A 27,185-nucleotide genomic window follows, 5' to 3' on the forward strand; every position below is an offset into this window, starting at 1 on the left:
AACCCGGTGCCGTTGTGGCAGGAGTCAGGTTCGGGTGTGCGAGTGCAAATAGCTGCAACTCGGGTTTTCCCTCTCTTTTAATGATGCAGCAGGGGGCAGCGCGTTGTGCTTGCAGAACGCATCGATAATGTGTCATAATTTTGTGTTTTATGACCGTTGCAATGGACGCTTTTAATGTCAAGTTTGCTTTACGTCTCCGTTGGTAATCTTTGTTTGCGCGTTGATGCGAATCGGGAAAGCGATATGCCGGATTTTTATGAATCTATCCGCCTCCGTTCGTTGCAATTTGTAACACGAAAATTGCGATATTACACAACGTGTTTTTAATTGTTGTTGCTATAAAAATGGCATAACTATCGGCATAAAACACGAAACATGGATAAACATTGCGTATAAGATGCCACTAAAAAAACATTGTCGTGAAAGATCGGTTAAAGTACTTTCGTTACTTTAACATAAAGTAAATAAATCAACGTAGGTGATCGTAAATTTAAATAAAAACCCTCGGGCATAAACTCACATCATAGCAGATTAACAGCACGTAAAAATACAGCACCGAGCTGTGAAATGGCGCAATTAGTCGATGGGATAAAATCCCCGCCGATGTCGCGGTAAAGACGTGCAAAATCACATCCGTTGTGAGGCTAAGAAAATGCAACAAGTAAAGAAAATGACCGGCTTCACAGACAAAAAGCGCACAAAGTCAACCCAACGGACCGGTCGTGTTCCGAGTGTTTGTGCCTGGCTGGTTTGGAATAATATTATTCGTCAGCTAACAAAACTGTAGGTGTAAAAAAAAAATCACAACAACACGCACGCGTTAAGTCCACAACACTCAACATCCGAGAACGAGAACAAAGTGCTGACAAGTGCATCAAGCGGCCCGGGCCACAATGCAACAAATCCGCGGTCGCGCCATTGTGAATGGCGTTTGCCGTCGCGGTTGTCGCCTTCTCGGAAGTCTCTCCGGCTGAACTTTTGACCTTCGCACCCTCGTACCACCAACAACGCCACCAGAGTCCCTCCATTTCGGTGCGTTTCCTTACAATGCAGTGTTTGCCAACGGGTAGATTTATCTGTCGAACGTTTACGAACGCTTAGGGAAGCATAGAACTTTGCTGGTAGCTTTGAAGACAGCACGAGCGACACCAGCAGAGTGTAGTGTAAAGTCGGCAGGAAGGAATGCGCGAAAGTTGGCACGCACGAGGGACAATTTATGTGCGCGTGCTACCGCCAGAAGCCAGAACCGACTGCACCTTGATGCATTCTCTCACATCGGACAGCCGCGCGATAAGATACCTGCCACCCGCGGAGGTGTTTGTTCTTTTCTTCGACCAGCGGACAATGCAACCGCCAACCCGTGCCATTTTCCCATCCGCCCCTATGGCATCCGGCGCACTGGCGGCAATTATTCAATGGGGTCAACGAGTGGGCGGGATGGATGTGGTGGTGGTGGAGGCAGCTCGAAACACTGACCATTGTGTTTGCCGAGCGGGCATGTCGAAAAACACCACTCCGATAGAAGGACGCAACCCTTCAATGGACCAAACGCAAACGTTTCGGAGGTTCGTCTCTTGCAAACTTTGCACGCGTTGAACTCTTTCCATCTCGTTCTCCATTTCGAGGTATAAGAGTTGTCCTGCTGGTCGATCGTCGTGTGCCGCCGTTGGTGGAAAACTCCGAGGAGGATGCTGAAGTTTGGTTGAAGGAAAATACACCACCCACAGCAAACCCTCCCAGGTGCAGTGTCGCTGAACGGTGTGTGTGTCGGAGTGTGTTGGGTTCAATTTAATGCGCTTAGAATTCGAGGGCCAATGCTGATGTTTTAATCATGAGACTCCGTAGTAGCGCAGCAGCCATAGAAACAAGACAGACGGGTGGTCTTTTTTCCACCCCCTTTTCGCAGCAATTGTTGCGCTCGGTGATTTATGAATTCTGCAACATTGAATCACCGTTGCCGCGTTCGATGCGTATTTGTTAGCGAGACCATTTAGTTAGATCTAGCTGGGCCGAAGTTGAAGTCGCAACTAAACCGAATACACACAAGGGCAAGCAGGGCTACTCTGGTTTGGGCACGCGAGGGAACGAAAGAATGATAATGCCCACTTGAGAGAACGGCCTCGGGGCGTCACTTCGCGGTGTGTTAATTGTCCATCGTACCGCTTGGATGGCACGGCAACTTCACTCTTGTGAGGGGGTGGAATCTTATAGGGTGGCGTTTTTTTTTCTATTCATCTCTTCGCTTTTGGAGGTCGAACTTCACCGTTTGGTGTTGCTTTTCTTCAACGGAGCCACGCGTAAGAAAAGAAATAAAACTACTCAAGGGCCACCTCGGGTGCGCTCAAGCTGACGTGCATTGCGTGAAGACGATAAAGATGCTTGAGAATCGACGGATTAATCGCTTATTTAAAAGGCTCGCTATGGTTCGCCCAGCTTCACGCCTCGTCGATGATGAATTCATCTCGAAGTCTCAAAGAGAACACACTCGTGCCCGTCTCCAAAGAGGAATTTTCTCAATTTTCCAACAGACCGAATTTTACTCGGCTCGTTTGATAAACATAACCCGGCGTGGTTCACGATAAGCACAGCCATTTACGACCGCATCTATTTTTGGGCCAGGGAAAAAAACATATATTTCTTACCTTACCTGTTAGGAATTCTCTCATTATGAATGAGCATTAGAGAATTTTAATTATTAAAAGAACCAAAACCATTAGAGAATCGCAGTGCGATACATAAACATTAGCTGAATGTGCTAAACAGGCACTTGAGAAGTGTGCAATAAAATTCATCCCTCATAAAATGGCACCCGGTTGCTAGTTCTTTGGACCACTTAACATTCACCAGTATGTGAAATGTTTAACGAGGAAATGTAAGATACCGTAATAACTGAAAATGGCCGTATGAAATATGATGTGTTTGAAATGGGAAAGCTCTATGAGGCTGTGATGGAGGTTTCTTAATTCAAAATGGCATAAATTGGTGAACACATATTTAACTGCAAGAAAGATCCTTGAGTTGAAAATTCAGTAAAATAAATATAAAATGTTATGTTTGAAAGAAAAACATAGAGCATTGGCGTTTAATTTGATTAAAATAATCTTTTGTTTCCAATCCACATACGTTAAAACAAGTTTTCAATTACTTTCAATCATATTTTTTCAATCGCTCGCCGGAGGCGGTTTCTCAGACTGTAATTTAATGAACACGCGATAAGATAATCAACCCAGTCACGATCATTTTGGTAGATTTCTGTGCATTTCTCAATTAAATAATTAATGTCTAATATTGTCGTTTCAAACGTGTTCTTTTGTTTCTTTATTTCACGGAGGGTGCATGGAATGTCTGGTGTCTTAGGGCTATTTGTACCAATAAGAACTCACGGCCAGATTCCACACATTCCTTGCAAGTAAAACAACTGGTCGTGTGTTGGTCAAACATCTGGTAGACGTTCCATATCTTAACAGTTTCCTTTCGTGCGACCTACATAGCAAATAGATTGCCTTTGGTGGGAATTTTGGATTGATAAAGCTGTATTGAGAAACAGAAGTGAATTGCAAATAGCAGCGGTTTGGAGCCTTTTAACACGCACAAAAACCTGGTCGCACGCTATCGAAGGTATGGTCACGTGTTTAGGATGCAGTTAACCGTTTCCTTCCACGTGAAAATTTACACTATCTGCCAACTGTGTGGCCATTCCATCGTGACCATAAATAATTCCCCATTTTTCACGTTATTTTTATTTAGAACACGCTCGACACGAACATTCAACGTTGAGTTGAATCAACATTCATCTAAAAAACAATGCGATTTTACCATAAAACAACAGGCTCCCGATCGAATCTACCGACATTACGTACCAACATCAAAACAGCTTCGTTCAGCTGCCGTCCGATTTTCCTCGATGCGGTGAAATGCTGTTGCTTTTCCTGTGGTATGTATTCACCGACCGCTTTTATTGACGGTGTTGATGCCAACGATAGACCTGCTCGGCTACATCTTTCGTCGAGGCTCGATGATGCTGCTTGCTGGTCGTTGCTTAATTTTCAGATGGAAGGCGCTAGGTCGGATCTTTACCGAATCGCAATCGGCTCTATGTTTTCTCACTAGATCCGTCTACAACTCGTTGCACCTTTTTTTGTGTTGTATCACAATTCTGGCTTGTTTCACACCTCACAAAGAGCTTGAGCTTTTTTCTTCGGATCCCACCTTCGGTCACTTTGATGTTTTTATCCACCACAAGCTGCTTGTCAATTTTCCATCCGCTTTTCGTTATCGAATCACTATCACTGTGGGGAAGCAGATAGGTTAAAGATAAATATATTTCCACTCGTTTTACATTCAGCTAGAAACGTTCAAAACAAACAATAAGTTATCCACGCTGGAACCGCCGGTAATGCACAGGCGGCCTTCACTTCGGGCTTCCTGCAGAAGGGAAATAAAAATTTCTCTTCTCGAATCGCTTCATTCCACCCGCACTTCAACAAGGGCACTTTCCACCGCACACACAACCGCATACACAAACTTCGAAGGCGGCGAAGGGAAACCGTGCCCTCCGTTGGATTTCATTTGCGTTTGCAACCCGAGATGCGATCATGATTTTTTCCAGATAAGGGTTGTTAATTTTTCACTTTCACAAAACCACTCGCGCGTGCGTGTGTATGTGGGTATTGCGTATATGTTTTTTTTTGGATAAATAAATAACACTGCCTTTATGTCACACCAAGCGCGAGAAAGAGCCCCTTCGTCGATATGATTTAGATGGTTCGCGGACGAGATTAATCGCCGAGCATCCTTGACGCATCTTCAGCGGAAACATGATTTCACAATTTCGTTTACGAGCGCCACTCCACCTGTAAACGACGCGCGCTCGTCTTGGACGAATATTTTCTTTTCTTTCGGGCGAAAGAAACCAGCTCCAGCATAGCATGGGGAAACGTCATAAAACGGTTGGCACACAGCGGCTTGCAGAAACGATCACGATCGGATGGGCGGGTTAAAACTGCGCAGTTTTGCAAGGTTAGTGTTTTTGATAACGAACACAAGGAATAAGATCCGATCAAACAAGAAGGTACACATTCCAGGGTTCCAAAACGGGCAAATAGGGGGGGCAAATAAAAATGAACAAAACAAACAAAATATGTTAGAAGACAGGAAACCCTGTGGAAGCAAAACTACCGAAAAGTCACAAACAACCACAAGCACAAAAAAAAAAACAAAACAACAACAACAACTGCGGCACTGATAACTCCAAAAACATCTTCGAAAGAAGGCGCACAAGAAAGCAGAGTCCATCGGAAGAAAACTACGTCCCCGCTAAAACAACCCGGTAAGGCGGAGACGGGTGAGCAATCAGTTAATAAATAAAGACGAGACGACACATAAAAAAAAGATAAACAATAATCATAAAGCCGCGCAGAGCCAAAAAACCTGTTTCATAAAATAACGCTGCAAAACGGACCACGACCAAAAACAAAACGTGCTTCGTTACGCGATGGCCATTGGTGGCGTTTTCTTTTTCCTTCCTTACGCCTCCTTCACGAACACTGGTCACAAGCGTCACAAAACGGTCCTCTTCGGAAGGGCAGACACATACGCAGCGGACGGTGTTTAAGAAACGGTGTTCACGAACCACTCCCAAACGATTCACATCAGCACAAACACACATGGGCCTTCTGTTGACGGCGGACGGCGGAAAGATGTCCCCACAACGTTGGACCAACGCGATTCGAAACGATGGCGCAATGTAATCAGCTCATGCGTGCCTTCGAAAAGAAGTTGCGCAAAGTATCCTTTGCTGCCCGTACACAGATTCACTTGATCGTACACGAAGCCAAAAACCAAAGCTTCCACCACAACACCGGAAGTTTCAGGCCCGGAAGCACACCAGGACTTTTGACAGCTGAACCGTGAAGTTGTTTTTTTTTCGTCCACCATTCAAACGCGCGACCGTCACTCACCTCCGTGCACGATCGTTTCCCAGCAACGACTAATGGCGCCGGACGCGAGATGCACACGCGATCCCGCCAAGCTTGCCGACACGCGGGCGACGAGCTTTTTCATCCCCCCTACCCTTACGCGGATCGCGGAGAGCTTTCGCGATCGGGTGTTGTGTTCGTTGGTTCGGTTTGTTTACGTCCGAGGCGGCGTTTTGTTCTAGTTTTTCAAATGGAGCCCCGGAAGAAAAGAGGAAACGAAAATGCATCGATCGAACCAGAGATTGTGAAATGAACGCGAAAAAATGGAAACGAAACGAAAAACGGTGACGGCACTGTGATATCCACCATGCTCGTATATTGCTGTATCAACGCATACGCTGCGAGTCAACGGGCATCGGTCGCCACACACGACCGTCTCTATTCAGAGTCCGATCCATACTGACTACCCTCTATCCGTGTAACCCGAAACCCAGGATGCCACATCCTCCCTTTGGCAAAAATAAAGCGTTACCTATTCCCACAATTCTCTACTCTCTACACACATGTTCAGAGTACCGCTTCGGTGGTCTTATTTTCCTACCGCTACGCCCTTCAGACCTCGGATTCTCTTTGAATGACTCTTCCTATCTTCCCTCGCATTACGGTCAAATTTGGCAACTTGGTCCCGATCCCTCAACTCCTCGTCTTGAGGACGTGCTGAATCAACATTAATATTGGGGAGCAGATTCCTCACTGCTCTACCAAACAATCAATTGTGCTGGAGGAATTTTCGTCACGTTATGCGGCCATGAGTTGTATGCAACCACATAGTCAGCCAAAACATCCTTCCAATTCTGTTTTTTTTCAGCCTAGCTACGGTTACCGTTTGATTCGCATACCCTTTTAATACCTCTTCTGGATGCACCGTCAAATCCTGGCCAATAGTGTGAACTTTTGTCTTATTATTTGCCACCCCTGGGTCGTTATGGTATTTACCGTGGCCCCGGAGTCGATTAGGAATGTGAACCTCTCAGAACCAAGCACGCAATGTACCAACCGGGGATCCCCATCGCTATTGGAATCGAACTGCGGAGTCATAGGGCACCCGGTGATCATCTATTTGATTTCACCGGCAATCAGCACCAGCTTGATTTTCACCTTACTCACCAATACCAAACCGCTGTTCCGTGCCACCGGCCTAATATTCATGTTTCATCCTGTTTCTTTATTCGTGCATATGGGCTACCGTTTGCCCTTCAAGCAGTCTAAAACAAAAACAAACAAAACAAAACAAAACTCAACGCTTTTCTGCACTGGTCATGGGCCGAACCCTACTCAGTGACGTTCGCGATCACCGCACCGCTCTGTTGGTCATGGGCCGAACCCGACTCAACTTTCGTACTCTCTCTCTCACTGGCCATGGGCCGAACCCGACTCAGTGGTGTCTCCGATATTACCTCTCTGTTGGTCATGGGCCGAACCCGACTCAACTGTCGCACTCTCTCTCACTGGCCATGGGCCGAACCCGACTCAGTGGTGTCTCCGATTTTGCCTTTCTGTTGGTCATGGGCCGAACCCGACTCAACTGTCGCACTCTCTCTCACTGGCCATGGGCCGAACCCGACTCAGTGGTGTCTCCGATATTACCTCTCTGTTGGTCATGGGCCGAACCCGACTCAACTGTCGCACTCTCTCTCACTGGCCATGGGCCGAACCCGACTCAGTGGTGTCTCCGATTTTGCCTTTCTGTTGGTCATGGGCCGAACCCGACTCAACTGTCGCACTCTCTCTCACTGGCCATGGGCCGAACCCGACTCAGTGGTGTCTGCGAAAATGTTATCCATTTCCATTATGTCATGGGCCGAACCCGACTCAACTTTCTTCCCAAAAACTCACATACGCGTCCTCCTTTCTTCATCACTACCGGTTATCAATTTTCCACTTCGTTATCATGGCAGGATCGCCAATGTGATATCCACCATGCTCGTATATTGCTGTATCAACGCATACGCTGCGAGTCAACGGGCATCGGTCGCCACACACGACCGTCTCTATTCAGAGTCCGATCCATACTGACTACCCTCTATCCGTGTAACCCGAAACCCAGGATGCCACAGGCACCGGACGGACGAAGCAAGCTTTCACCCCCAAGCTGCATGCGGTTTTTCTGTTGTGGGTTATTTCAGTTACCTTTTTTACCCCGTTGGCCACGAGCTACCACTTTTCTCGGAGAAAGGAGAGCGGAATCGTTTTTTTCTCTATGTTGGGCCGATGCCGGTCTTTTTTTTGGGTAATAATGCGGTCGACGAAGGAGGTTCCGCGTCCACTGCGCGTCGGAATCTCCGATCTGATACGCTGCTAGATCGAAGGCGTACATGCGCAACCACACGCGGCTGCACACACACACACAAATGGAGAAGGTGAATGGCAGCAATTAAGTTGATTGCAGCTCGGGAGTTGGAGATTGATTTTTGGAGCCTGCGAAATTCGGGTTGGAATCCATCGAAAGCGGGAGACCCGATATCCTGCTTTCTAGCATTGCGTCTGGCTGGGGAGTTGCTGTATCTCTTCTCCTTTCTCGTGCAGGCTGTTGATCACGCTCGATCGTTTGGAGCGTTTTTGGATTGGCGAATGATCGACGAGATCGAACTATAAATCCATGCTCCTAAAGGCTGATTCGCACGTCGGCAAGTGGCAAGTGCAAGTGGCAAGTTGCCGCGTACCTACCCCGTGCGAATCAGGACCAAGCAAGTGGCAAGTGGCAAGTAGCTACTTGCCAGTGGAATAGAACCGAGTCTATTTTCAGGCAAGTAGGTGGATGTATTGGTTGACAACTCGTGTAAATACAAGATGTCAAACAAAAACTGTTTCATTTTCGTGATTTGTTTAGGACAATTTTCGACTAATGTTCGAGAAATATTATTTGATCGTATCGTTGATCAATATTTTTATTTATTGATGATGAAATAATGGTAAAATAAAATTTAATCGTTATTGTGTACTTGTGTGAGTGATCTAGTTACCGGCAAGTACTTGCCTGCAGTGCGAACGGCTACTTGCCACTTGCACTTGCCGACGTGCGAATCAGCCTTAAGGCTAAGTTGTTATCCAAGTGATTCCTGTTATCGTAAACCCTGGTTACGCCATCGTTGGATACGGAGTTGTTTCGCAGTACCTAGAAGAATTCCCTATCCTAATCTACGATTGTTCAATAGGCTACGATTTTAGAAATTGATTGAAGGTTTCATATGACTTTAAAATCGAACTCTACGGTTTCTGATTATATAAGCCACACGTGTGTTTTTGTTAAATTTGTGACACATGCCCGTATGAGATAACTGGTCAAAATATTGGAAAATAGCGATCAAAGCGGTGTTTCGCCTATATTTCTGTGCCATCGGACAGTTCGTTACGGTCGTTTTCTCCTCGCGTTGAATACACGTCTATTGATCGGCAATCTTCCAAATATCCACAACGCGACCACTTTCTAGACATTGGGGTGGTTTCTTTTCCCACCCTCAGCCAACCGGCATTTGTTCAATGCCACCCGAAGCCCGGAGCTGGTCTCCGAAAAATCTACATGGGATAAGATCTTGGTATGGATTGAGTTTACATGCAGATATTAATCGTCAAATCGAAACCAGAACGGGCGCATTAGCGGGAAACAACGGCGGAAAGAAATGTGCTTTGTGGGTTTGGGGAAATTTCGCCCAAAACCGGGACGAGGAGAAATGGTGCGCAGGCCTGGTTTCGATTCAGAGAAGCGCGAAAAATGACTCCTAAGCTCGCACCGGCCGAGAAGCGGAACACCGAGGAAGGAAAAGAAAGTGTGATCGATCGGTTGTGTCTCGCCAGACTCTTTGCCGTGCGGTCGGGCAGGAACCGCCAAGACCTTGCATACATTATTTGTGGCTCCATTTCAATGCCACCGGCGAGGACACGATTCCATTCGGAAATCGCTTCACTTTCATCTGTCACAGCTGCCTGTTGGTGGTGGCCGGTACTTTTGCCTTGCGGTTGGGGTTTCTCTTGCAAATCGACGCGCGCAACGAAGGTGGATGATCTTTCGACTCCATTTACGTCGGCCCGGAATTTGGATCCGTTGGTTCCGCCATTCCCGGCGTCGGTTGGTTTGTAACTTGATGCTTTTTGAAGCGAATCGACACTGCCGTTGGTATGCAAGGCGACTGATTTACGTGCGCATTTACACGCGCCGATACGGTGCGTTTTGCCGGTGGTGTTATTTTCACATCTGGACACGCACGGCTACGCTTGATAGAAATTGTCAACACATGACAGATCAAACGATTGCAGTTCAGTAACAAACTGTGAAAAGGATAGTTTAGAAGAGAAAGTTGGAATGCTGGAAATAATGTGTGAAATTTACGCATTGCTATTTTGTTAATGTTGACGTGTATGCCACGTGCGACTTTCCCACTTCAAATAGTAGAATCTTGTCGTGAAAACGTGAGTTGATAAATAACATGATTGATGGCCATTCTTGTATTTCATCACCTCCCTTGTGTTCATAAAGTTTAAACAATCCGACTAATGTTCCTTTTATCTGTCGCATCACGAGAAATCAATTTGAATATTTTTAAAGATTCGACAGCGGTGAATTTTTTTTTTTTTTTGTGTAATTGGAAAGGGGAAGATGGGTTTATTTGGTTTGTGGGTGGGTTCTAAAGGAGGTTTAGAAACGAAATTTTTGAAACGAAATTTTTGAAATGCCGGTTGGTGTTTTGTTTTTTGTTTATGAACTGTTCGTTAGTCGGTAGTGGCAACGTGGAATGTTCCTAGGGCAACCGTTTCACAGTAGTATGAAATTTATCAATATAAAAACTGAGACCGATTGTCAAAGTCCATTTCAATATGGCTGCCACAACCTCTCTCAGGTCTTACCTTGACCTGGTATTCAATTTACTTTGTGAACTTACTAGTGATGTTCGCGAAGCTACTGGGTTAATTTCACTATTGGAACGGACTAAGAGGAACGCTGCCCTGGGTTCATAAGTTAATTCAATTCAATGTGTAATCTCGTGAAACTGAAATCAATTACATAATCTAGTGTCTGAATCGAGTCACATCAAATTCAAATAGATTTGGATCCAGTCTGAATCAAATAAAATCAAAGTCGAGTAAATTCGAGACAAATCAAATCTGATTCAATTCCAAAACGAATCAAATCTGATCCGAATCCGGTAAATGAAATTCAACCCTTTAGAATTCGTCAAGGGATCGAATCTTTGGATCTTCGAATTCTGCCAACACTAGTTCAGTGTTTCGTTCGAAGTCGTCGAAAAGTGTTGTGTCTGTTGCGTGTCCCGTTCGACGATGTAAATTTAGTTTTCCTCTTCAATCGCTCAACATCATTCTCGTGCTCCTTCGCTTCGTATCTTCTCGTTCGATAGTTTTCCAGCTTGGCAATAGGAGCACGACAGAGCAGAAGTCTGCCGAAACCATCTAGCCGAACTACCATCAGTTTCCACTGGAGAAAAGAAAAAGCAAAAGCCACCACACAGTCCTTCGAGTGTGGTTGTATATGAAGTTTGTTCCGCGATCCGTGTGGTTTACTTCTTCATCTTGCAAGCACTGCAGGCGGCTAGCAGCACTTGCATTTCTTCAGCACCAGCATGGGGGCAGCATCGAGCATAAAGCTGCTGCACATCGTCGCATAACTTTCACCCCGAATGCATGGTTGTTGGTCATCGGCGGCCGGGACGTGCGTGCGTAAAAGTGATGCGTGTTTGGGGGCGTAAAATTGGCTCGATTGCGTCGTGGAAAATTCAGCACGCACCCTCCTGCGGACGGCACCCTCTCGTGCGGCCGAGTTGTTCTGAGGCAGATCACTAGAACGGGAAAAGCCTGCTGGAAAAACACACCCCTCCCGTCCACACACACCGAAGAAGGTGGAATCATCCATCTGGCGAAACTCTTCTAGCGCACCGTGGCTCCACAGGGTGCTACGATTTGTTGTGTTTCCGTTTCACTCCAACCTTCATCCCGAAGGAGCAAGCAATCGGAAAATCACATCAGCATCGGCGGAAAGCTGTTCACGAATTTCCTCCCGAACCCTTCGGTGGTGATGGTGTTGGTGGCGCAGTGACGACTGTGTGTGGTGGTTTGTTGTTTTTCCGGTCAAACGGTGACCGCGAGCGGCGACGACGACGACTACGACTTCGACGGCGAAGACCGAGGGGAGTGTGCGCCGTTTATGTTGCCCACAGAGAAGTAGGTGCGTGTAAACAATGCTCCAAAAATAGTAGCCACACGTAATACTTTAATGCTACGATAGCATCGACGGAGCGCAGTAGGCGAATATATCGGAAAAAAAGAAAACACGCATGACGTGTGCATCCCGTTTTCCTCGACTAACATTGGTTTCATCCGCCGCATCGGGAGACAAGCAGCAAAGAAGCAAACACGAAACACATCATCTGGCTTTGAGCGACGGTGCAGTGTTCTGGAAGACACTTGCATCGCTTGCGAAAGAACAACGGACGGTTTGTAGACGATATTGCTCGGCCCCGCACACCAACCCCACCTGCCCGCCCAACGCCCTTCGCTCGCGCTCGCGTGCATAACCAGTCTGGGACGTCCGAAGTAGTTGTGTTGGTACGGTGGTGGTGGTACTGCAACTGTCAATGAAAAATGCAGTTTTATTGCATTACCGTCGCCGACGTCACCGCCGTCTCTGCCAGCGCCGTCGCCCGTGATTAGATGCGGCACGCTTGCGGGAGGGGCTTGGACGGGGTTGGCGAAGAAAGTAAGAAGCGACAGACGCCAGCAGACACCAACACCCAGCAGAAGCAGCGAAGCTGCAGCAGCAGAAAGACAGCTCATTCGCTCGTCTCGCGCCGCGACCGGAAATCGGATCGGAGGAGAAGTACCGTAAGCAGCGTCCACTTACACGCCCCAGCGTGTAACCCAACGTTGCATCGATACAAAGAACCGAGAGTGCAGAGTGCACGGGACGCACGTGGTATTTCTGTATCTTGTGTCTAGTCTATGTGTGTGTGTTGATGCAGATGCAGGGTGTCTGGTTCGCGGTTAGTTAGCGAACGTCTGCAGATTCCCTCCCGGTTTCGCGCAGTGCAATTCTTTCCCTTCCGTTGGTGGACTCTTTGTTGGAAACCCTGTGACCAGTTTCCTGCACCAGGATCGACAAAAGCAGGTCGAGCAGGAACGTTGCAGCAAACCTAACCAAGAGCGGATATCCAAGGACTTTTTGCTGGTGAAGAACCTAGGGGGGGTGTTGGTGTAGTGAAACAATAAAAGGGCTCCCCAAAGTGCGCTTTATGTAGTCTTGAGTGGTGGAGAAACGCATCCACGAATAGGGAAAATATTTTGGCCATCATTCGAAACCCAACAGCAATCGCAACTTTATCGATAAAGCATCGCGATTTGCGAGTCGAAACTGGTTACGAAATAAATCGTGCGTCTTGTTTTTTGTTTGGCCCGGTAAAGTGCCAAACATCACACGGTGGACGTGAGGTGTATGGTTGAGGCCAGTGTGCCTAGGTTAGTGTGCTCTGGAAGCAGAATCGATCCCGCAGTCATGAACGCCTCACCGGAGCTCGGCCTTACGATCCGACAGAGCTCGCCCAAGCACGACTACCATCACCAGAACGGCCCGCTGAATGCCACGATGGAGTACCAGCACTACGGTGGAGGGAACGTAGGACAGCAACAACAACAACAGCAGCAACAGCAACAGCAACAACAGCAGCAACAGCAGGACCTGACCATCGATGGTATTCCGAACAACTTCCCACATCGGCGGTCGCGGGCCTCGAGAACGTTCAAGAATCCGCCGCAGCCGCACATGTGCATCAAGGAGAAGACGCTCGACGGCAAGGAGGTGTTCATCAACGTGCTCAGCTGGACGCGGATCGCCAACCCGGACAATCCGGACGCCCCGATACCCCTGTACGGCGGGATGAAGGTTGGAAAGGTGAGTGGGGCGCAAAGAAAGTGTGCCATAAAGTGGTTTTGCGGTATTGATTTATGACGGTGCTGCTAGGAGTGGAGAAACGCAATTGGAAAATCGCTTTGGCCATCGCGAGACACTATGCCGAGACACAAAGAAATGGCGGTGAAATTGCGGGAGATCCTGCGTGTCATGGCTTTTCTACTATTATTCTTCAACTGCGCAATCTAGGCGGCTTTGGGAGGGTTGACGACGGATTTGTCAAGGGCTGCTTGATACGCATATTTCTGCCCTTTAATCGTTTTATTTTAAACTAAACAAACTAGATTGAAACATCATACAGCTATGGAAATTTCGTTCCCCCTGGTCGGTGTTTAATCACTGTCACGGGGAAGCGTTTGAAAAAGTTCGCCCACACTGTCCCAATATTCACAAGTCCTTCGAGCCGTCCGCACTTGTCGCAATGGCGATGTTCGACAAAGAAACTTCCAAACGGCACGCCCGGCGCGCGTCAGGTTGGCGGACATCTTACGTAAAAAGTTGATTAAAATCCGCCACTCCCGTCAATTATTACGAAACTAAAGACGGACGAAGCGCGGGCTAAGTGCCCGGTTTAATCAAACCATTTTTTTCACGCCCAGCACCGGGAAATGAAGATTTGATGAAAGCAGTGAAACTTTCACAAAGTCGGCGCCGTCTACGGGCGCGGAAGTGAAGCCGATTGGCACACGACTTCTTTGTAGTCTGCTTGCCTCGCGGTCGAGGAAAGTGCGAAGAATTGATGCTTTAATTGCGGTGATAATTGATAATGCATTTTATATTACCAGTTTTGTAGGGCAAAACACTCGATTACTTTTCTTTTGTGTTAGCAAAATCATCGGATACAGCTTTCTTGGCAATTTTGATCAACTTGATTAGATTGATGAACAGTGTTGGTCACCATAACACAACCATTGGCACTAAATAATTTTTTTTGCTAGCAAAACATCACGGTAAACAGAAGCATGATCGTTCGGCTTTCTACCTAACGAATCTTTTTTATTTGAATAAAAATGATTAACTTATCCGGTAATTCTACATCATACGTTTTTGGAAGCTTCTTTAACCAAATACCAAGGGACAGTAATTGATGAAATGAAAAATACTGATAAAAATGGAAATTGAAGATCCAAAGATCATGTAAACTCAAAACTTTGTCTAATCGCTGATAAATGTTTAATATGGAATATCTTTAGATTTGTAAATATTGTTCAAATATTCTCCAACCATGGCATACCATCATTATTAATGGAAAATAGATAGGCACCATGAATTATTTTTAATCATAAGATGAAATTTAGCATGATGTAATGAACATGAGCAACAGAAAACCGATATGACCGCGATATGGACGATTTTCCTTACTCGAACATTTATTGATATTTGTGTTCAATAATGCACGTATTATTTTACCCGACACTGTACAAGTTGCCATTGTTACTGCAAACAAAACTCTTTCTGATTGACGATTATTTCGGATCTTTGCTATGATCAAACCTCCAATCTACCATAATTATAAACATTGATTGGAACAGATTTGCTTCTCGTCGAAAATTGAGTACTTGATCACATTTTTAGAGGAACTCATTGCATTGCCCGGCCGTCGAACGATCGAAGGGCCTAAGCGGACGAAACCTAGAAAAGGGAATCAAAAATTTAAGCAAAAAAGGAAAAATAAAACTGAAATTGATCGGCCGGCTAATTTTCGCAATGGTGGAAAGTAAAAGCGTGTTTTGCAATTATGCTTATGAGTAAAAGCAAGCAAAACGAAACTAAAAAAATTAAGATTATAAAAAAGAAAGACAAAATCAAACAACGACCAACGGCGCTGACTATTCACGTCGAAAAAGTGGATAGAAAAAAGGCATGCCCAAAGAATTGATCGCAAAAGGGGCACTAGGAAGAAAGAAGCAAAGCTTTGAAATTGAATAAACACCGGTAGGCAGTAATGCGATAAAGCTATGCTCCGCAAACATGCAAGTATGGCGCGGTATGAGGAAATGGAAAATGAGTGAAAATGGGGGGAAAGGAGAAACATTAATGTTGGCGATCACAGCAGAGACACATACCGGCATACGGCCGCGGTCGAGACCGCGAGGAAAGGTTGATGAGACTGTGGATCAGTTAATTTAGTGTCAGTGTGTGTGTGTCTGTGGGGGAGTGTTTGGGTACGCACTTTACGATGGAAAATCCGGGCATTGATGCTGCGGTTCCAGTGGTCACTGGGGGCGGGCGGGATCTGGAGATAAAAGTGAAATTTAATGCAGTGTAAAGTTATGATGTTTGCATGCTTACTTTTATGGGGAGGGAGAACCGAGGTTGGTCAATGGTCAGAATCGGGAGGGGTTTGGTGTTGATTCAACAGAGTCCGGGTGCGTTGGTGGCTCGCTTAAAGTGTGATGGATGAAAGCTCCCCGATGCAAAGTGGGGATGTTATTGTGGGTTACCAACGAAGCTCACTGGGAAGCATTAGAAGGCGAAGCACTTGAAAAATGTCTGGTCGTTTCACACAAAACAAGCGAAAAAAAAGGAATATAAACCAAAAAATAGCATGCTTTCTTCACTGCTTCATCTTCTCCTCTCTATTGTATGCTTACAGATGCCGCCGGGAAGTCCGAAAGTGCCACCCCTAGTCTACGCCGTGATGGCCAGCCCGGAGGTGCTGAAGAAGGCGGGCCGTAAATGCCCCGACACACCGGTAAATATGGCACACACCGGAGCAAATAACCGGAACCGGACGATGCGAGAGGAGTGGAGCGGACAATTTTATATGCTCTCCATCCGGCTTCCATTCAAATGTGTGCGGTGTAGTAATGTTGCATTTTATGTGCTCTTTTTTCCTGCCTTTGCTCCTCGATTTTCTTTTTAGGAACGAATGAATCTGGTAGATTTGATGTGTGAGTTTGTGGAGGCCATGAATCCTTCGTTGCATCTATCGAAGTAAGTACCCCTGTTTGGCGGGCACGGTCGGCAAAGGGACGATGGAATATTTTATCTATAATTTTTATGTTTCCTACACATCGCGAGAGGGATGTTCCCGATCCCTTCGGTTTATGTTTCGCCTTTGCAAAATATTTGCGCTAGCTTGTATGCTTAATGTTCATGCAAATATTATTATCTAACCATATTACAGTCGTTGCCATCAAACTTTATCTCGAAAGAAGTTTGTAAGGCTCCTTTTTGCAACATTTGTCTCTAAGGCGTCAGGTATTGTCTCGTAGTCACATACTTTGATCTCTTACCGAAAACAAGAAAAAAGGGTTGTAGTTTTCGTAGATAATCACATTAAATATGAATAAGTTAATGCTTGTCAACCCAACTTCTGCCAATTACCATGTAATTGTCAACGATAATCGTCGATAAATCGAGTACATTTTTCTTTATGCATTTCGAAATTCGTAGGCAAGCGATTTGCGCAAAATTAGGCATAATTTGCGTTTCGCACACTGATTTATTAAATAGCTCTGAGTATTAAAAAGAAAGAGTCAAATTTGAAATTGCGAGACAAAAACAGATGAACGCGAGACAAAAACTGTTTAGTTAGAGGCAAACTCAGATGACTTTAGAGGCATAGTGTATGAGCTATTTAAAAAAATGCTACCTTAGTTCATCAGATGATGCTCCATTTCATTCATGGGGTGGATTAGAGTGAAAGTTAAATGGCAACGACTGCATGAGCTCCGATTTCCCAACCGTACTGTTGTGGGAGAGGCTATCGATATTGATTTTTTGTTTTATTTTACGACACGCAATTAATCCGACCTCACTTCGTTTCAGGAAACCCGAAATACTCAAAGATCGCGATCTGTCTGGCGAGCTGAAGGACGTGTGGAGTGCGGTGCAGGCGTGCCGTGATAAGGGCCGCTCCGATAACGGACCGCCGGAGAATCTAGTCGTGTACACCGAGTTCGGCCCGGACAGTGCACCCAGCTACGAGCAAACTATTCACCAGCAACAGCAGCAGCAGCAGCTGGAGCAGCATTATCAGCAGCATCAACAGCAGCATCAACAGCAGCAGCAGCAGCTCGCAGAGCAGCAATGCCTAGCAAACTATCAGTCAATGTTTCCCCAAGCATATTCACAAGAAGTACAAAGTGCAATTAGTAGCCAGGTGCCCGAGGCACGGGACGTCATCGAGCAGCGCTCGGCAGTAGCAGCAGCAACCGGCTCTGCCGAACCGGACGGTTCCACCAATGGCATCAACACAACAACCAGCAGACCTCCCGCAGCAGCCACCGGCACCGGCAACGGCGACGAAGAGTTGGCGAAGCAAATCGAAAGTCTGAAACTGTCCTCTAGTGCCCATCGGACCAACGGAGGACTGCCAGCGGATGGTGCGAGCGGCTCGCAACATTCAGCAATCGCAACTTCATTATCATCAACAACAGCAACAACAACCATGACCTCGTCTTCTTCTTCCTCAACCGTGCCACAAACGCAAACATCGCCTACTGCGACGAACGCGGCTCCAGTGAAAGAACCGACGACGAAAAACTCGACGGGGCACACCTTTTTTCCGATGTTTCGCTCGTCGAAGAGCAGCAATAGCAGTAACGGTAGCAGCGTCAGTACTAGTGGTAGTAATAATGCTAACGGCACTGGTGGTGGTGCCACAAACGCACAACACAATGCATCCACGGCTCCAACGGACGCGAAGGGAGTGACGGTAAATGGCGGCACAGACACACCCGATGGTGATGGTGGAGGTGGAGGCGCCGCATCCCCCAAGACCACGAAACCGGCCGGCAAAAAGAGTGGCCTGTACTTCTTCCGGCGGAACAAATCCTCTACGTCGTCGTCGTCGTCATCGTCGTCGGCCGACAGTAAGAAGGAACCACCTTCCACGCCAACCAAGCAGCAACCTCCGGCAGCGAGTGTCACTCTACCGGCGGCCCTAACGTCTGCGGCCTCAGCTCCAGCTACGCCTGCCGCAACCGGAGCCGCCTGTATCGGGTCGTCCGACTCGAAGCTTATCTATCAGTATCATCTCGACGCGGGAACCAATGGTAACGGTGGTGGGGGTGTCGTCGGTGGCGGTGGTAACGGCACTGGAGGTGCGGGAGGTGGTGGCGCGGGGGATATCATCGAAACCGCCAACTCGGCCACCACCATAGTAGCGAAGTAGGTCGAAGACAAGTCGCCTCAGTAATCGTCTCAATCAGCCAGCCTTGTTTTGAGGTCGGTAGATTAAGGGGTCGAAGGATTGCACTATACTTGGCATGTGATATTTTCGGCTGGGCAGGACCCCACTTCACCTCCACCCGCGCACCGCAACCGCTGCCTCCGCGGTGGCCTGTGGATGGATCGTTGAACGATGGTTGAGCGTTTTAGTATTATATCTATACATACAGTGTAGGGAAATTGGGGAGAAAATGTAAGGAGGAGAGGAAAATGCGCGAAGCAAAGTCTCCCAGTCAGTTGGAAGGTTTCTCCAGTGGCTCTTTAACAGTGTTTTACGGGCCAGTCTAACGACATTTTCCGAACAGTTTCCAACACAATTGATCCGATTTCAATAAGAATGGTGTTGAAAGCTGTGCAATGTTCGTTCAAGTGGTTTGTAAACTCACTGCACGAATACTGTGTGTTGTGTGTGCGTGTGTGTGTGTGTGTACGTGCGTGTGACACGTGTTTGTTCACGTGTAATTGATTTGTATGTGTGATGTAAATAACATTGTTTCGAAGAGGACAAGCACAGAAACAGGAGAAGGTCGAAGGTGCAGAAACAGAAACATGATGCTCTCTGTCAATCTCTCTCTCTTGCTCTGTAAAGTCCATGACGGACGGAACGTACGTAGGAAAAGCAAGCACACCTCGAGCTGCAAGAGTTCTCATTACTTCCCATTAGTACCATTTTCTGATCGCACATTGCGTTAGGTAGGTAGCGCCTATTCGCTACGGATTTGATGGCCGCATGTTTGAGTCGTTATGTCATACGACATAGCGCCACGGAGTAAGCAGTATCATATTTGCTCAAATCGTAAGGAGCGTACTAGTGAAATAGTGGTAACCAATTAGTATTACTTTCTACCGCGTCCTTCTCTCGCGACACCCATGCACGGATACGAGACGCGGTGGTGCTATAAAGGGAGGCCCATCCCATGTCCCCCGTTCCATGCTACTGCCATTCGTTGTGGCTAGTGAAACTAGCACAACTAAACTCACTCACTCGATTTGGATGCGCGTATAGATACGATTTTAGAGGCTCCCGGAGGTAGGAGGTCGGTGTCAATGCTGTGCGAAACATGGTTTGTTTGATTTTTCTTCCCTCACAGTACAGTGATTTTGCTGTAAGGAAGGTGAAATCGTCAAAGAGGTGATTAAAGGCCTTTTTTGTGTGGCTCTTTAGGAGGCGTACGTAGCACAATGTGCAGCAAGGGATGTAGGGGATAAGCCAAGCACCGCACCTTGTTAGCCTTTTTAAAAGAAAACTACCCTCACGGCAAACGATCAATTCAGGGCACATTTAGACGCTTTTTTCCCGCGCAAGGTATGCGGGATTTACACAGCACGTGCTGCACCTGTGCTCTGCTAATATCGAAACCCTATACGCTTGGGAGATAATTTAGACGACAAATAATCGATTACGATAAAGAAGCTACAGGCGGTCAATTTGCGACAGAACATTTCCATTTTGAGCAATAGCGAATAGAGAGGCGTGGGTCGAAGGAAGCATAATTTATGGTACTAGTATGTAAGGTGCGAGGATCGGTGGTCGACCCCCCTGATCGATCTTGTTCGAGCGGGTCCAGGAGTGTGTAAAGCTAATTAAGTAGTGTTATCGATCGATGATTGTTCTCGTTCTCAGCCCGAAAGGTAAAAGGTGAAGGAAGCAGGCTATTTAGAGATACTCATTTTCTACTAATCTATCCGGTTCGGTTTCCGTTTCCGTTCAGGTTCGTCTCTCTTGCTCTTTAGTGAGTGGGTAAAGGGTTCGTTTTCGGGGTGTACGAATGATTAGCGCAGTTTAGGCTCGGCGAAACACTCGGAAAAACTCTTAACCCCCCGCACCGGGGGTTCTATGCAAATGCTCTGCCATTCGCGTTAAGTGACAATTAGAATGACATATTTCATAATTATTTCCTCCTTCACTTTCTGCTCGAAATGCTCGAACGGCTTCCGAACATCCAACTAGGAAGGCAAGTAATCATTAGCACATTAGTTTGCGCATTAGTTTCATGTTCCCGCGCCCGGTGAGGAGGTTCTAATTCAGGGCTAGTAAAGTATAGCTGTATTTGCGGGTAGCACGACGAATCGTTCGAACGATTAAACGATTAACTAACATAGACGTGTTTTGAATGAATGCACTGACTAACGCCCCCTGAAGATGGAAAGACCGCTAGTAAGATTACACGAAAAGTATTTTTTGCGTTTCGTTCGTACTGATTATTTGAACCAGAAGAAAAATGTATCTACGTTCGACGAACGACATGAGTTGGTGCTATTTTATGTGTTTGATGCTCGCCACCTCTCGGTACTGTTTGTTTGGCACAGGCCTAAGACTGGGTAATACTTATGATAGCGAACGTATTTAGCTTTTGTTTGTCCTATCTGTTCCTTCGTATAAGTAGCGTTTAGATTTAGTCCTACCTTAAAGACAGAGCGGTGTAACCAGGTAACTCGAGAAGAAGCCAGCACGGCTCGATGATCTCAGCGACGATCACAAAGGAAGAGAGTCGATGTGTTCGATGATGGCCCTTTGATGGCGGGAAGAGGGTTGGTGGATTATTTCAGTCGCTAGAGTAGTGGCAATCATCTTACTATCTAGATAAACTCATTTTAAAAACATCCTCCCCGAAAGTGGGAAGTATACATTTCAGTAAATTATTCTCATTTTTTAATCGGACGTATTTTAGGCACTATTGTGAAAATTTTCCTCCCCTAGCGTGTAGGACTCGCCTAGTGTTCTCTAAGCTTCCACACTCATGACAGGAGAGCAGGCGGAGAGTGAGGGGAGAAAAACGGTAGTACTTTTATAAATAGCCCCATTCATCTGGTATTGTACTGTAAGCTAGGATAAAACAAAATCCCAAGACATTTCACACATTTTCTTTCCCTGCGCGGCGCTAGGAAAGAACTTTGTGAGCATATAGGTGAGATAACTAGTGAATCTTGCGTTAATTTTTAATCAGTATACAATATCCCCCCGGCTAATGCAAGTTGCCTAGCGTATTGGCAAGTATGGGACCGTTCTTCGGTTCCGTTCGGAAAGCAGTCGATTGGTGATGGAACGCCGCGTACCAACGCAAGTATTTATTTGCAACGTCAACGTATTCAACGAGTGGATAGGAAAGTTGCATTCACCTTAGGTTAACTCTCCCCGTCATGCACCCAGCAGTTTTCCTCTCGAAACGACACGCAAGCTAGACTAGAACTCCTCCAGAATGTGTTCGAGGTTGCGTTGATCCCGTGCTCTCTCTGATGTATTGCTTTTATTTTTCACAGTCTAGCGCGAAACGGATATTCAATTGATGAAGCTGTATTTTTCTTTCAATGTGTACCGCACGAGCAAATTTATGTCTAGTTTTATATACTGTCATCATATTGTCCATCTAGGGCGTTTAAATTATGAAGAAGAAATCAAAAAAACCAACCTTGTCAAGTATTCATGCAGAGATGGAAGTTTACAATTATATATTTTTTTTTTTTTGGTGGCGGATCCGAAACAGGAGCGTTTACGTCTACGGTAAGAAATACGTTTGCTGCATTGCTACAATATGCAGTTAGTCTCTATTCTCTTAAGTTCATTTCATCGTGGACATGTTCTTCCTTATTTTTGTTCTACTTTCTCAACAGCGTAAAAGGAATGACTTCGAGTCGTTTTTTAACATCGGAAGTCATTTTGTTCACGGCTGATTTAATGAGTTTCCGAATGAATTCCGATGGATCTCCATTGTCCGATCCGGCGTCCGGCTTCTCGTCGGTCTTCTCTGCGTCACCCTCCTCCTTGCCCGCCTCCGTCGTTTGATCCTTTTCGTCGGCTTCGGGTGTTACCGTCGTACTGTCAGAAGCATCGCTTGCTTCCAGAACCAACATCATCACGCCAAGAATGCACAGAACCGTGATGCCCTTCATTTTAACGGTCTTGGACAGTCTACTGTTAGTGGGAACGGTGATCATACATTTTATAGACTACGGTTGTACGTACGGTGGTACGGTGTCGGAAATTACCTTCGGAATCATGCAAACATTTACCTTGCGTGGCTTGTACGATTGCAGCTTGCTGTTTAACAGATGTTCTACTAGCAAAATATTTAATTTTCATATCACAATACCGGTATTGTCTTTTGCATAGTTGTTATTAAAGAGATTATCGTCATGTATGGAATGAAAGAGAAATTTTGCTTTAACCGATAGAGATCCATATAAATCATTGTACGATTATGGTATAAATGTTAAATGAAATTTAAATTTAATAATTGTTTTACGATTGCCTACACCTTTACGTTAAATGTTGGCATTTTTAATGTAAGCTGTGCTGGTTTTCTTTAGAGCTTTTCTTAACAAATTTAGCACGTACTGTAATTAAATTTTAACAATTCTGATTACTGCAAGAAATACACAAACAGCTTTACTTTATTTTGTTAAGTACCGTTCGTTACATAAAAAAGAAAGCATAACATCGTAATTTGATTGCTTGGGTAGAATAGCCTCAACAGTTGGACTAAAGTGCAACTTTTTATTGAACGCTAAACATATACGGGCAATTCAATATTTTTGCAAAGCTATTTTACTATGAAATACTAATCATTGGGCAATGTGTAACCGTCGTTTTTATCTACAACGCTTTGATAGTTAAAGGCAAGAATCAAAGGGCACAAAACCGACACGGCGGCAAACAACTCCGGCGACTGATGCAACGACCATACAAACATTAAACAACCGCTCCCGTCCATCAAACAACCCTGTTATTTTTTCACCTTCAGGAAATCGAACGTACGGCGGGCGTATTCTCCTCCCAGCCGGGTGCCAGTGTTCCAGAACTGCCCGAAGAAGCCGGTTGCACCTTGAGCCAGCCGGCCTACGTCTTCTATCGGTGAGTACTCTCCGGTGTCTTTCGTGGTCGTAGACTTTGGTGTATCCTCGCCCTGACAGATGGGCATCAGCAGCAAACCGAAACCGGCCATCAGTAGCAGGTACATTACGGCCAAAGGTTGTCCCTGTGATCTTCTCATCCTCGGATGGGTCCGGTTCTCGGTAACTACTCTGCGCGGCCTGTGTGCACCGTGTGTGGACTAAGCGACACCCTCTTGGAGCCGGTACTAAAAGCACCATTCCGGTACGGCAGGGCCGGCGAGATCGTTTGCAACCGCCCCCTGTGGTGTGTAATGGTGAGTTGCATTACGTTTGAATAAATAATAAATGGACTGTAAACAGTTTTGCTATTCCAGTGCAGCCCGTCGTATGAGACATGAGGGTAGTACATTCCACAGATGTGCAAATGAAGCAAACGAAAGCCGTTACCATCAGTACCGCAATGTGCGGAATGCACTTCAAATTGCACACGATCACGCTTTCAGAATGCACTCGCAGCGACACACCCACAACGATTCTGTCAATACCGACCCAACCAACCCGGGGAGCTTTCGGTTGGGAGGATGGCTTACCTGCGAGTGCAAATGGAAAACCCTCAAAGCTACCTCAAGGACATGTCCATCTATTGCACATGCATCCACACACACATACACACTTATGAAAGGAAATTACTTTCCAGTTGAACGAGTGCGTTACATGCGAACCAGAGCTGAATTAATCGTTTTACAAAGAAGTATACGGTCGTGTATTACACAAATATCTCATCGAACGTCAGAGGACAAATACTTCTAAGCCCCCACTTTCCGTCGTAATTGTAAGTGTTAAAAATGTTCCCATCATTTTTGCGGTATTTTGTCGAGTTCCAGAATTAATGGCGTTTCTTAGCACAGTTCGGAATAGTTTTTATGCGCTACGGGGGAGGGTAAAAAAACAAACAGTTCCCCACCCTATCAATCAATCTCCGGACGGACAACTCACTCGCGAGGAACTGTTTGTGCAAGTGCAGTTTGTGACGACGATGTTGACTCAACGTGTTTTTCTTTTCTTTCCAGCCCGTGAGCGGTGCGTGCCGGCGCAACGGGTTTTGCGGTGTGAGGAAAACACGGCCAACCAAACCCGACCGGGGTTCGGTTGGCGTCAGTTTTATTTATCTCACCGCACCGAAACCTGCATGGCACGGAAGACGGATGGCGCCACGGATCGCTTCATTTTATTGCATTTTTGCTCGCAAAACCCTTCGAATCACACCCGAGGAACCAACGTGGAGAGGGAAATGCATACGGTACCGGGGCGAGGAGGAGAATGATGCACGTGGCGAATGTGGCGAAACATAAATCTCCTTTCCTTCCGTTACCGTAAGGTTCGTATTTTCGTGCTATTTTTACCCACACCACCACACCACCACCCGGTCACACTCATCGCCCTCGTCGTTCGGATTGTTTTCCAGAAGTCTAGTGTCCCATTTTTGGCACCGATTTCCGTTTTAACGGTCCGTTTAAAGCGGCCGCGACTACGAACAAATCCTGCGGTTCTCGCACTGAAGCGTATTTGGAGCGGAAGGAAATCTGTGCCAGTACACCGTCCCCTCATCCTGCCCCGTAAGGACCATAACCCGTGACAAGGACAAGGTCCGGACAGCAATGTGTCTTTGCCCTTGGCTGACCTTTGCGGTCGCCTCGAAAGTGGTCCCACCGCGCGAGGTCCGAACTTGACATTCCCTGAATGCTTTCGTTCGCTAAAGGATCGGTGGACGGTTGGGATTTTCCTTTGGGGCATCGGGAGAGACGAAAAAAACACACACACTCACATTCCATTGCTTCTTCTACGGGAAATAAACTTCAGATATGCAGTTAAACGAACAATGTAGCGTTTCTAAACAAGCATTCCGCATGCTTAAGAGCCTTTTAAAAAGCGACTTAATGTATGCCCGTTCCCGGCACCGACTAAAAGCCACATTAACCCCTTTTGCGCTGGACGCGTTTCGGGTTGGTTTGGTTTGGAAAAGAAACGACCGACAGGACAGCCACTGCTTCTTGCTTCGTTTCCCTTCAAGGACGCCATCCACGGCACCCCTGTCCAACCCCATGGATGGAGCGATGGTGTGGCGCACACATAAAACTTCATTCCAGTAATCTATACCAACCGGGAACCAACCGGGCTTTGTGTATGTATGTGTGTGTGTGTGTGGGAGAAGAAAAATGCAGGAAAATGGGGAAGACAAAGCAAGCAAAATGGTAGCAAAATGGGGGGGAGAGAAATCAAACGACCAAACCACCCTACTCCAAGCAGCAAGCAACGAGCGTGTGGAATTTCAAACAGAAGCAATTAATAATTGTCACGAAATAGAAATAAAGAACCTTTAAAAATAGTTCACGTGCTCGCTCGTGGAGGCGAAACAGACTCGGCTGCACGTTGGCCCTTCATTTTCCTGTGCAGCAGCTTCTCAAGCAGAGAAGCTCCAAAGGGGAGACTGGCTGCTCCCTGCGGGGGCACCTACACTGGTAGGGCTCTATTATTTTGCACGTGCCAAAGCAGCGACTAGCCGGTCGGATAGCCGGTCGTGTGCCATTTGTGTTAGCAATGGCAAAACGTATTTGCCGCAGTGAAACCATTTCGACGATGCCACACTAACCTGTACCAACTTTGATTGTGCTGGCTTCCGAGGTGACGAGCGCGTCGTTGGTCGATAATTAAGTCATCAACGTGGACTTTTTGTGCTGTACTTGTGTTTTTCTTCTTTCCCACTGAGTATACCGAGTTAATTTTTTATGTTTACTCTTTACTCTGAATCCTTTGCGTACTATGTAACTGAGTAGATCACACTTTTCTCAACCGGAATTCCATATCCCGGTGTGCTTGATTTTTGCCAAAAGAAGAAGATAAGTAGCTTTGGCTTTCAACTATAAGAAGGTTGAAAGAAAAGGTCCTGGACAAAAATAGAGCTTAATAGAAAAATTTCAAACTATTTCGATACATTTACCGTTATGAATGTATTCAAAAACTTCTCTAGCTTTTTTTAAAGAAAATTATATATGAAGTAAATGATAGAATTGGTTTGGTATTTTACTATCGAATGAAATCTACTGTTCACACAATTTTCGCTCGACGGAAAATGTGAAACGCCCTTAACCCTAAACCAGCACTACTTTCACGATTCACGCAGCGTTTGGTAGCGAGCTCTAAGTAAATGTTGGTAAAACAAAGCAAAAGGGTTGTATGTTACTAGATATAATTTTTAAATATAATATTTGTCAAAGAACGTACTT

At 46.1% G+C, this 27,185-nt stretch overlaps 2 protein-coding genes across 2 annotated transcripts; one reads left to right on the forward strand and one right to left on the reverse strand.

The window, feature by feature from the left end:
• Positions 1 to 13,249: 13,249 nt before the first annotated feature.
• Positions 13,250 to 19,779, forward strand: LOC131288565 (putative mediator of RNA polymerase II transcription subunit 26). Its single transcript, XM_058317712.1, has 4 exons — positions 13,250 to 13,872; positions 16,487 to 16,585; positions 16,757 to 16,827; positions 17,665 to 19,779. The coding sequence occupies exons 1-4, from the start codon at positions 13,417 to 13,419 to the stop codon at positions 19,010 to 19,012; spliced, it is 1,974 nt and encodes a 657-aa protein (XP_058173695.1). The 5' UTR covers positions 13,250 to 13,416; the 3' UTR covers positions 19,013 to 19,779.
• A 3,938-nt stretch (positions 19,780 to 23,717) lies between these two features.
• LOC131282229 (uncharacterized) lies at positions 23,718 to 24,094 on the reverse strand. The gene has a single exon (XM_058311639.1). It carries the CDS (start codon positions 24,057 to 24,059, stop codon positions 23,793 to 23,795), a length of 267 nt encoding a protein of 88 aa, XP_058167622.1. The 5' UTR covers positions 24,060 to 24,094; the 3' UTR covers positions 23,718 to 23,792.
• Between the last annotated feature and the right edge of the window lie 3,091 nt (positions 24,095 to 27,185).

This window comes from Anopheles ziemanni, chromosome 2 (assembly GCF_943734765.1).
Source record: "Anopheles ziemanni chromosome 2, idAnoZiCoDA_A2_x.2, whole genome shotgun sequence".
Lineage (NCBI taxonomy): Eukaryota > Metazoa > Arthropoda > Insecta > Diptera > Culicidae > Anopheles > Anopheles ziemanni.

Excerpts from the sequence above, each read along its gene's own strand:
- LOC131288565 (XM_058317712.1), top strand. The coding sequence starts at position 13,417 with ATGGTTGAGGCCAGTGTGCCTAGGTTAGTGTGCTCTGGAAGCAGAATC. Across the intron at positions 13,873-16,486 it reads GCGGGATGAAGGTTGGAAAG|ATGCCGCCGGGAAGTCCGAA; the intron begins GTGAGTGGGGCG and ends GTATGCTTACAG. Across the intron at positions 16,586-16,756 it reads GTAAATGCCCCGACACACCG|GAACGAATGAATCTGGTAGA; the intron begins GTAAATATGGCA and ends TTTTCTTTTTAG.
- LOC131282229 (XM_058311639.1), bottom strand. The coding sequence starts at position 24,059 with ATGAGAAGATCACAGGGACAACCTTTGGCCGTAATGTACCTGCTACTG.